At 46.4% G+C, this 12,026-nt stretch overlaps 1 protein-coding gene across 9 annotated transcripts in view; it reads right to left on the minus strand.

The window, feature by feature from the left end:
- ST3GAL5 (ST3 beta-galactoside alpha-2,3-sialyltransferase 5) overlaps window positions 1-12,026 on the minus strand; it is a 51,082-nt gene that overhangs the window by 25,568 nt on the left and 13,488 nt on the right. For 6 of the 9 annotated variants that reach the window (XM_045446731.1, XM_045446730.1, XM_045446732.1 and 3 more), the window contains exon 1: window positions 9,793-9,859. The exons of the other annotated variants lie outside the window; for them this stretch is intronic. In XM_045446731.1, the coding sequence (XP_045302687.1) occupies window positions 9,793-9,859 (67 nt within the window). Of the gene's footprint in view, window positions 1-9,792; window positions 9,860-12,026 lie in introns of those variants that run through there. 9 annotated transcript variants of the gene reach the window in all.

Below are 12,026 nucleotides of genomic sequence, written 5' to 3' on the forward strand. Positions count from 1 at the left end.
TTTAGGGGGTACATCTATAGCATGGAATACTACTCAGCAATAAAAAAGAATGAATTCATGATACACCCAACAACTTGAATGAATCTAGAGGTAACTATGCTGAGCTAATACTAAAAGTTTACATATTGTATGATTCCAGGTATATAACATTCTTGAAAGGTCACAATTACAGAAATGAAGAACAGATTGGTAGTTGTCAGGAGTTATGGAAAGGGGTAGTGGGTGTGGTTGGATCCTTGTGTTGATGTAAATATTCTGTGTCTTGACTATATCCCCATCAATATCATAGCTGTGATATTATACTATGGTTTTGCGAGAGGCTACTGGTGGGGGAAACTGGGTAAGCGGTACATGGGATCTCTCTGTATTATTTTTTTACAACTGCACACGAATCTACAATTATCCCCAAATAAAAAGTCTAATTAGTTTTTAAAGAGCCTTTACCTTTTAAAGGTGCATACAGAACTATTTACAGATGAAACAGGAAAAGTGAGATCTGCTTCAAAAAAATCAGGAAGGGGATAGGCGTGCAGGTGGGTGATAGATAAGGCAACTCTAGCTTTAAACTGATTAAGTATTGGGGCGTGTGGATGGCTCAATCGGTTGACAACTGACTCTTGATTTTGGCTCAAGTCACAATTCCAGGGTCATGAGATTGAGCCCTGCTTTTGGGTTAAGCAGGTGTGGAGCCTGCTTAAGATTCTCGCTCCCTCCCTCCCTATCTCTCGCTCTCGCTCTCCCTCTCCCTCTCCCGCTCACTCGTCACACTCTCTTTCTCCCTCAAAAAAAATTTTTTTTAGTTAATTAATTAAACGGATTAAGTGTCAAAGCTGGGTACTAGACACATGGGGCTCATTAAACCTTTCTCAATACTCTAATGCTTTTGTACATCTGAAGTTTTCTATAATAAAAGTTCAAAGAGGAGGTGTTTTATATATATATATATATATATATATATATATATATATATTATATATACATTAAGAGGAAATGTCATATTTAAAACAACAAAAGCGTTACACTAACAAAAAAAAGAAAATATGGCAATTTTAAAAGACATTTTTCTTAAAAAGTTATATGTTCTTGGGTATGCTTGCCTACTTATTCTTTTGAATTAATTTTATTCTCAAATTTTCAATTTCTAAATAATATTCCAAGGAGTACTATAGTAGAAATCAATACATTCTCCTCCCCCCCCCCCCCCCCCCCACACACATATCAGTTTCCCCCTTCCTGACAACTTGGTAGAACTCTGGATTTTTAGCTAGGGTGCATGGCCTCCCAACAGGAAGACTACATTTCCCAGCCTCCCTTGGAATTAGGTATGGCCTTGTGACTAAGTTCTAGCCAATGAGATATGAGCAAAAGTGACTTGTATAACTTCCAGGGTGTATTCCTTGGCATACACCTTTATCTCTTTTCCTGCTGACTGAAATACTGACACATGATGAGCCACTCTGGACCACACAGAGAGCATGTCACCAAGGGATGGTGAAGCAACAACAGAGAAGGGGCCTGGGTTCCTGGACAACCCCATGGGCATTCTACCTGGGACTGCCTGCCTCTGGGCTGTTATAAGGTGGAGAACTAAACTTCTGTCTTGCTTAAGATATTGTTAATTAAAAGTGAAGTCATATCTCAACTAATATAGGCACCTATTATATTACGCTATTATGATAAATTTATATATTAAGAAATAATATCTTTATTATAGTCATTTGGCCAAGAGACAGTTATATCTCATTATACACTTCATTTCCATTCAAGTTGTGTCATTTCCTCTGAACAAAATCTTTTATCAAACTGACATTCAAGTATTTAATCTTTCTGCTCCTAGAAACAATCTCTCCATCAGTTCTAATTTTAACTGTGTAGCACTACAGCACAGGATTTTTGTAGACAAGTATCCTTCTGAAGAGTTTCAAAAAACAGTGCCAAGGACCTCACTAGTAAACCCTTCCTGAAGAACTGAGACCCTGGAACGTTTTTAAACACCACAACTTGAGGTTACTCAAATGCATGGCCAGCCAAGTGGTGGGAACCAGCAGGCTACCTGGAACCTATATGTATATAAAACAGACATTCTAAAACGTCTCTGTTTTTACAACCAGAATGACACATGATTTGCGCCAAGGTGGACCTCCAGCAAACCCAGAGACCGCAGTGTCAGAGAGAAGCGGGTCTCCACCTCTGCCTGTCACTGGTGTGCTGGACAGCACTGCCCCGCAGGCTGTAAGCCTGTGAATTTCCTTCCTCAGACTGTGGCCAGCCGGCTTCCTGCTGAGCTGTGACTGGGGGATGTCCTGGTAGAAGACTGGAAGACAAGAGGAGGAAGCAACCTTTCCGGTCCCCTGACGCAGTGCAGGTTCTGACAGGGGTGGTGACAGTCACAGGCAAGGGAGGGCGACTACATGTGACTCCACAGCATCAGTGGGCATCCAGTGTCTGCGGTTTCTACATGAGAGAAGTGATGGCATCTCCAGAAGCTTTGTGACAAGTACAAGCCTCAGCCCCGGGTGACAGAAGCTTCCTGATCTCTGGCTGACACTTCTCTCTCACTTTGCTATCTCCAGGCCTGCCGATGTCTTTGTGATTAATCCCCTGCATGAAAACCCTCCCTGCCAGAAGCATCAACATCGTTTCTGGTTTCCTGCTGGACAGTGACTAGTATATCAGATGATGCTCTCGTGCCACTTTCAGGAAAGTGGGATTGTTCAAGGAAAGGAGGGACTCTGGGTGTGACAGCAGGTCTAGTCCTGCTCATATGCTCAAAAAAAAAAAAAAAGCTGTTTTGTTTTTTTCTAATCATACTGGAGAGGACCTCATGAGAAGGAGTATGAGAACATAGTATCTACAGCCTGACACCTGGGCTCAGCTCCTCCACCTACCAGTGGGGAAACTTTGGGCAAATCACTGTAACTCCTGCAGCTCCGTTTCCTCATCTGTAAAATGGGTGTAGCAATATTACCGACTTCATAGAATTCACATGGAGAAAGTGATTGCACATCATAAGCACCATGTACTTGCTGGCTGTTGCTACTATTATCCCACAGAAAGGGAACTTACAGGCACCCAGTCTCATTTGATATGCTTCATCTGTTGGGGCTTTAAGGCTCTTGTGCCTTTTGGTCACCCTCACTTCCAGCCACAGTTTTGGCTCCAGCCCTATCATGGAGTCGATTCCATTCCCCTTCCTGGTATCTCTGGAGAAACAACATCCTCTTGAAGCCCCTCACATACTCCTCCAAACCCTTTCTCAACCTGCAGAACCTCTCAATGCTCAGTGCTCACTGGTCACTGGCCCCTCGCTGTCACTGCTCCCTGCGACGGCCAAGCTGTTTCCAGCCTGTCCACCTCCCTTCAACCAGTCTACACACCATGCCTCGGATATCTTGGAAACACACTTCCTTTAAACTTCTTAAATCTTCCCTTGAACTCCCACATGCACATCTTATGGCTCCAGGGTCCTGGTCTCCACCCCCAGCACAATCTCCTCCCTGAATACCACCAGATTCCACCACCAGCCTTTAACCCATGTCCTCAAGGGAGTAACCCCTAGACCCAACTCCCTGTGCAGACCTGTCACCCAAGCTCAGACTATGTGTCCAACAACCTGCCTACGGTCTTCATCTCAGACAACAGTACAGAGCAGAACCTGGCATTGCCTCTATTCTTCACATTATTTTGAAGGTGCACCATCCACTCAGCCACCCAAGCTGCAAACCTTCCCCTTAGGCTTCTCTCTTTCATTCCCAGCCCTGATCAATCTCCAGGGCTTCTCGATCATAATCAACAACTGTGGATAAGTTTATTTTTCATTTTGCATTCTGTGCATTACCATTTTAATCTCTGCAAACTTAAAGACATTTTCATGGCGGGAGGAAGGGTCCTTCCCCTAGGATGAAAATAAATTTGAAAACCACTCAAATTAAAAATATTTTTAGGAACCCTGAAGCATCTCTTAGTGTGTTGGGGACGCTATATCATAAATGAAGCACTTAAAGGCAAAAAAAAAAAAAAAAGTAGTAGGAACTGTAAGTTTCTAAGTTACTATATTTTGTGGGGGGGTCTGCTGAGTTGGGAAAAAAATATATTTATGCAGAAGCAAAATGAAGAACATTGACACTCAGCAAGTCCTGGTGGTCTGAGCTTCCCCTGCCACTGTGTGGAAGCCGCATGCCTGGCTCTACCTGAGCATCAGGGGTCTTCAAAAAACTGGTGAGTGAAATCAACAGATGAATGAAGGATGACCGCAGTATTCCTAGAGCTTCCGAGGGCTCGCACTCGCCAGCATCAGCTAGAGAAGCAGAGTGTCACGAACACTGCCCCACACGAAAGCCACCCCTGCCAACCTGTGCACGTGTACACACAGACTGAACTCACTTTGGTGATCGGAATCCTCTGCTCGAGTCAATTCATTTACGTAACATGAAGACTGCTTAGTCTAGAATAATGAAACTACTACAGATATGCCCTACTTACCAAAACTGCCTATGTTGATTCCTATGTGCATGCTTTATTTGGTCTTTGGAACACTTACTATCAGGAGACATGTTATTTATACATTTTTTCCCTTTTAATATACATTTGTCTCCTGTCTCCCCCACCAGAGTACAGACTGCAAGGAAGCAGGGGTCTTCACTTTGCTCACCACTGAATTCACAGTGCCTAGAATGGTAAGAGGCACATCATAGGCACCTAATACGTACTTATTGAACAAATACTTGGTTTCTTATGAGAGTTTCAGAGGTGATGGTGGTTTCAGGCACTCGCCCAAGGACTTCTGTTGGCAGGCCATCACCAACGGATTGCCTGTCTTCTGTCCCTCCTGTTCTCCTTCCCCGCCCCCTTCATGGGCAGCTCTTCCCCTACTGCCTCCTCCTAAGTGCTAGGGTCCAGGGCTCATAAGTCTGGCCCTCTTCCCGCCCAAACTGCTGGGATAAGAGCCTCCATATCATGGCTTTGCTAAGCGTCTTTATGCAGAAAAGTCTTGGCTTTCAAAATTATGTATTTCTACTCACACATAAAAACATAACATATCCTTCTCAAATGCTTACATGCCTGGTGAAGAAATAATTCTTATTAAGGCCCTGATGGATAAAGGGCCAGGCCCAGGTTTTCGGTCTATTTGTAGAAATGGCACTAACATTTTCAGAATGAAAAATTAGCCATTCAAGACAAGATTAGAACAGACACCACAAAGCAGGACACGAGGAACTGCCAAATTACCAATATAGACGACTACTGGTACAAGAGTAGACAGGGCATTCATATTTATTGGGAGGAAAAGCCTACACACAATATCACCGAATCCTACAAACACCCCCTTCATTGGACTGCGATGCATTTAACCTGCCAAAGGTCATACATGGATAAGGGGCCAAGAATTCCAACCTACATCTATTCACCTCCAAGTCCATGCCCTTCCACCTGGGGTGCTTTAGGAAGGGAACATATGCGAATATGTGAAGTGTTTTTCGTTTTAATAATGAAGGCATGCCAAGGCACAGACTGTTATAAACAAAAATGTGAACTTGAGGTGAGTAAGCCAACATGGCTGGAGTGCACTGCCTGGAAAGGAGAACAGGTACAGCTTAGATGTTAATATGGCAGCAGCTGAAAGAACATGCCTTTTAAGGTGGGAGGATTCTGGGAGCAGAGGACTTCACAGCTGCATGCTAGGTTGCCCACCGAGGGACAGCGAGGCAGGATACTGAGTGCTCGCTGCTGTCCAGATGAAAGGGGAGCCCGAGGCCTGCCCTGGTGAGGAGCAGGAAAAAAGGGACAGGACAGAGATCTACTGAGAAATGATAAAAGGAAGGCAATCAGCCGCGATAAGTGTAAATGCAAGCGTAAAGCTGCATCCCAGTTATGGAAAGACAGGGATGGGAGTCAATTTTTGTAGTTTTGTGATGATGTGGTGAATTTGAGATGATAAACAACTAGACAAAGATGACCTGGAGGCAGCTGGAAATTTGGCTGGAGGCTCAACACAACATCCACCACGGCAGCCAGCCCTGCCCACTGGGTCTGAGACAGTTAAACCCTCAGGCATCCACAGTATGGAATAAATTAACTCCTCTCCTTTAACAAGACTGGTATAAGGTACGTACCATCCAGGGAAAGTTGAGAAAATAGTCACTTAGATCGTGTTTGGGTTTTGTGTTTGAGATGAAGGCTTCTACTTGATAAAGGAGAACAGAAGACGAGGCAGGAAGCCTGTCCTTGGGGAAAAGACAGCTTTGGGGTGCCCCGGAGAATGCACAGCACGAGCAGGGGGCGCAGCAGAGGGACTGGGCAGGGAGGGAAGAGGCACTCTATGGGCAGAAGGAATGGAATGAGCAAAGGGCAGAGGCCTGGTTAGTTTGGGGAACAGCAAATGACTGGCATGGGGTGGGGGTGGGGTGCAGGCAGGAGTTAAGGCAATATTGTGGTCCTGTTGGACACCCAAGGGCTGGGGCCACAGATCAGCTGTGAATGCCCGCTGCCAACAGCACGCATCTGCCCCCACTCAGCAGATGTGTCCTACAGCCCCACCCAATTGATTGAGGAGGTACAAAAGACTAGCCCTCGTGCCTCCGGGAGAACGCCTGGAATCAGCTGGGACCACAGCTGTGCTCAGCTCCTTTCCCTGTCTCTCCCCCCACCCCTTTCTCCTGGCAGCCCCCTCAATGAACCAGGGGCCCCTGAGTCCTGTTTCAGGCTCTGCTTCTATGGAACCCAACCTAAGACACGCCATGAGGTCATATGGAAGACTGCAGAAGGTCATGGACAATCACAAGAAGCCCTTGAGGACTTTATTCAAGAAGCGTCATGAAATGTGGAAGAAAATCAATGGGGAAGCAGCAAGGATAGCAGGGGCAGGGGTGGAGAGCCTGAGACCAGAGGCTGGTGGGGAGCCAGCCCAGCATTCCCAGCCGCAGATCCTGGGTGCCTCAGCAAAGATGGCAGCAGCAGTGGGGAAAGGAAGGGCTTCGGCTGCAGCACCGACAAGGCTTGGGATAGACCAGATGTGCTTAGCAGGCAGGAGGGAAGACAGCTCAAGTGATGGGGAGGATGGTGGAGCTCTCTGTAGAGAAAGGTCACAAGGATGGAAGCTATGGGGACACAAAGGTCAGTTTGGCCCTGCTGAGTCTCAGACGCCTGTGGGCCACCAGGCTGATATGTCTTGCTACAACTGAGAACCCAGGCTTGGGGCCTTGGAATATCAGTCAGGGGGTGCCCTTGGCTGCATGTAACAGAAACCTGGGTATCATGGCTTTTAGCCAAGTCAGGTTTCGTTCTCTCACAGAACCAGAAATCTAGGGGCAAGCAGGCCAGGCTGATGCAATGCCACACACCCACCCACCCACCCCCCAAGCTTCTGTTCCTCCAGCATTCATACGTGGCCAACCTCCATTCCACAGTCCAGGCAGGAAGGAGAAGAGGGACGAGATGCAAAGGAAGGGGAAGCACCTATATCAGGCGAGGGAAACCTTCCCCGGAAACTAGAAACCGACAGGCTTCCATTTACATCTGTTTGTCTCTCATTTATATCTCTTTGGCCAGAATGGGAACGGCATCACGTGGCTACCCCCGGCTGCGAAGTTAGCCAGGAACTTCTACAAGCTGGGCCACAGGCTTCCCCAAACAAAATTAGGGTTCTGTCAGTAAGGAAGGAAACAGGGGATCTGTAACTGTCAATAGTAGGATGTGCCACAACAGATAAGGTCTGGGGACATTTCGATAAAGGTACCAGTTAAGACTGCTCTAAACAGATAAGATCCCGAAGAGGAAGAACACAGTGCAGCAGAGCCTTCTTAACCTTGGTAAGCCCACCTTCAAGGGGTCAGGGAGGAAGGGAAGGAACACAGGAAGTACTGATGGAAATCACAAAAGGAAATATTGAGCAAAATCAGTAACCCTGACATGACAATTCCAAGCCTGGGAATTGAAGCACTCTGAAGTCCAATTATTTAAGAAAGCAGCCTGAGAGGTCCTGAACAAAATGCACTTTATATTGCTTTATCCTAAACGAGTAATAATGGGTGCCCACACACAAAAGGGGTGATTTCTAAACGTTCATTTCATCGATTCTGTGGGCATGCAGAGACGACATGACAGATGGAGTCTGGAATGAGTCCCCACTTTCTAGAAACCCAAGGTGGAGGGAAGTGATGACAAGAATGTATCCATAGTGGTGTGGGGAGGGCCATGGGAGCAAGGAGGCTGTTTAGAAGCACGGCACCTGCCACTCAGCACACACACAGACAGGGTCAAGTCACAGAGCTGACTCCTGGGCTGTCTCACCAAAGCCCAAACGTGGGCACAGGGCAAAAGCGGCAGGGCTGGCGGGCCCAGGGCAGCAGCAGGGACCAGTGAAGTTCTACACTAAACTCGCTCCTACCCCACCCCACAGGGAGACGTAGCTGCAGGTAGGGGAATGGCGGTTTTGTCAGAAAAGCTCAAGAGTACTCTAGTCCAGGGCCTTACCTATGGCTTCCAGAGCTCTGAGTGACATGTTACTTTTCTCCTACTGATTCCAGAAGTCAACCTGTCCTCCTGTCCACCCAGGCAGACAATCTAGGTAATTCCAAACCAGTTTTAGCTGTGGAACTTTGTTTGTATGAAAGCTCACTTGGAATCCTAAGACATAGGGGTGCATGGGTGGCACAGTCGGTTAAGCATCTGTCTCTTGGTCTTGGCTCAGGTCATGAGCTCACGGTTACTGAGTTCAAGCCCCACATCAGGCTCTGTGCTGATGTCCCAGAGCTTACTTGGGATTCTGTCTCTCCCTCTCTCTGCCCGCCCCCTCCCACCCCACTTGTTGAGTGTTCTCTCTCTCTCTCTCTCTCTCTCACACACACACACACACACACACAAAATAAATAAACTTAAAAAAAAAAAGAATCCTAAGACACAACACAGATAAGAGGCATGCAACTGATCTTTTGCGGGGTTTCTTCAGCTCAGCACTACTGACATTTGGGGCTGGGTGATTCTTTGTTGTGGGAGGCTGTCTTGTGTACGATGTGTAGCAGCGTCCCTGGCCTCTGCTCCCCAGATGCCACTAGCATCTCTGGTCCTGCTCATCTCTCCCAGCTGTGACAATCAAAACTGTCTCCAGACATTGCCAAATGTCCCCTGGGGGGCAAAACTCTATCCATTGGGATAAAATCACCATCTGTATGAACATTCCAACACTGCCATATTCCTAAAGTATTGAGGGTAACTAAACTCACCGCAAAAACGGAAAACCAAAGACTGTGAACTAAAAGTCGAAGATACTTGAGTTTCAGGATCTAATATTTTTAATATTTGGTTCGGATTGCATGGTCTCAAGAAACTGGATTCATCAAGGTAAGTGATCGTGTTCTCACCTGTGCAATGTGTAAGCCAACAGACAGGCACAGGCCTGCATTCACGCAGCAGCCAGGGCAGAGCACCAGCCTGCAGGGTATGCGAGTTCCAGGTGTACATGGGGATGGAAGGGCCACACTCATTCCTGGATCCATACGATCAAAGCAAAGCACCTTTATCCCATTCCACTCCTTCCACCCAAGGGGGAAAACTCCCTCTACACCGTCCTGCCCTGTTTCTACTGGGTAGGCAGTGTCTTACTTGTCTTTTAGGAATGTGAAATTTCACCCACGATATCAAGACCACAAAGGAAGTGCTGGAAGAGCTCTGGTGCTGAGACCACACCCAATCATCTCCTGTCTTCTACGAGTCATTCAACTGAAATGACCAGTGCCTTCCACCAGGTGAGGATATGGAAAGATGGTTATCTGTGAACCAGGAAAGGGCTCTCACCAGACACAGGATCTGTCAGTGTTTTGATCTTGGGTTTCCAGCCTCCAGAACTGTGAGTAATGAACATCTATTGTGTAAGTAAATCATAAGAAGAAGAAATAAATAGTCAATGCCTCCACCACTGTCTTGGCCAATGGTTCTCCAACCTGAGCATGCACAAGAACCACTGGAAAAGGCTGTAAAGTATGGAGATTCCCAGACCTCATCTCCAGAATTTCCCACCTGCTAGGAACAGGCAAGGACACCAAATGTGCATTTTAAGCAAGTTCCCTTGAGTTATGTGGGTGTGGTACTTTGAGAAACTCTGCTCTCTGGTAAGCTGTAATTAACAACAGATTTCAGCCTAAAGATTTTCGGGTCCTCCTACAAACTGTGCAGTTACGAGGACCTGTCTACTGAAATGAAAAATAAAAGCGTTGCTCCATGAATGCATCCGCACTCTACTAGTTTTGCCCACCAACCAAAATGCAAGCACTTCAGGGGTGCCTGGGTGGCTCAGTCAGTTAAGCATCTGACTTCGGCTCAGGTCATGATCTCGCAGTCCGTGAGTTCAAGCCCTGCATCGGGTTCTGTGATGACAGCTCAGAGCCTGGAGCCTGTTTCAGATTCTGTGTCTCCTTCTCTCTCTGACCCTCCCCCGTTCATGCTCTCTCTCTGTCTCAAAAGTAAACGTTAAAAAAAAATTTTTTTTTTAAATGCAAGCACTTCAATGATTCCGAGGTGTGCGTTTTAATCTACTGCTAATCAACCAGCATTCCTCTAAGGCTGAGAATACACCATTACTTTCACTCAGTTGCTGGCTTTTTACATGTTTAAAGATGCTAAGGCAATTAATTCTGAGTCCTTGGAATACATAAACATTCTCCAAAACTCGAACATGCCCAGAAACTACACATGGTGTTTCTCCAAGATTTTACTAACATGACAAAGATGTCAAGAGAGCAGCACCTCTTGCAGGGTCAAATCCAGAACCTTCTTCCCCTCCCTACCTCTCTCTTATACTCCCCTCCCTCCTCACTCCCCTTCAGCCTAGAGGTCTCTTGTTTCCACCCCCACCCCACCTCAGGGTCTTCATTTGTCTCTGCCAGGCCTCCAGGTGACTCTCTCCCTCACCATCTTTATTCTGGTCTTTATTCAAAAGTCACCTTCCTTGTAAAAGAGCATCCCCGCCCCTAAGCCCTGTTATTCACCCCTGCTTTACTTTACAGTACTCTTTAGGACTCAGACATATTTGCCTGTTGTCTGCTCTCCCCACTAAGACATAAGCTTCCTAGAAAAGAGGTTCTGGTAATTGTGTTCTCTGCTATAACCTCAGAACCTAAAACAGTGCCTAGCATGTAAGAAGTACTTAACTACTTGCTGAAGGAATGAACCAACAAATGAATGAGCGCACTCATCAGAGGCCCGTACCCAGATTCCTGCAGAATAGCTAACCCAGAGTTAGCATGGTCCTAACGTGCAGACGTGAGGACCAGATCCTTCCCTGTGTCCAGATGTCACAACCACTGGGCATTTGTGAACTGTCCAGAGCATGCCTATATCATGGAGAACAGGGATGGGATTTTTCAAATGAGAATCAGTATGTGTGTGTGTGTGTGTGTGTGTGTGTGTGTGTGTGTGCATGCGCACGTGCGCGTGCACGTGCAGGGCCCCGGGGAAAGGAGACAAACAAAGTCAAATGATTGCCCCCCCCCCGCCCCCCACCACCATGGGAAATAGAAGAGAAGCTGGTTCTGTTTTGTTTTGTTTCTTAAGAGGAAAAGAGATGAAAACAGTCTCACTGTTTGGCTGTTTGATAATGGCCAAGTCATTCTTTAGGATGTTTGCTAAGATGTAAAAAGCAGGATTGGATGAGAACATTTCCACTGCCTCTTCTTCCACTAAAATTTATGAGTCTCACCTACTTTTCAAAGTAAGAACAGGAAACATAAATCTTAGCTGATTCAATGGACACTCATACATTATGGCCATTTAGGAGAGAGAAATAGGAAGCTGGAATAAGTGGAGGGAGATGGGTTTAAAAAAATTAAAGGGGAAATAGAGGAGTGGGGGACACAGAGTGGAGAAAATGGAGTGGAGGCTGAGGGTTAGGAAATTCTGTGAAAGGAGAGCTGGAAGGGAAAGAAAGACAGGAAGGAGGTAAAGAGGCTTCACTGTTCTTATCATATTCTGTTCCCTAGGGCTGGACAGTTTCAGAGGAACTCCTCTCTGCAAATTCTGATAAGCAGATCCAC

Source organism: Leopardus geoffroyi, chromosome A3, assembly GCF_018350155.1.
Source record: "Leopardus geoffroyi isolate Oge1 chromosome A3, O.geoffroyi_Oge1_pat1.0, whole genome shotgun sequence".
NCBI lineage: Eukaryota > Metazoa > Chordata > Mammalia > Carnivora > Felidae > Leopardus > Leopardus geoffroyi.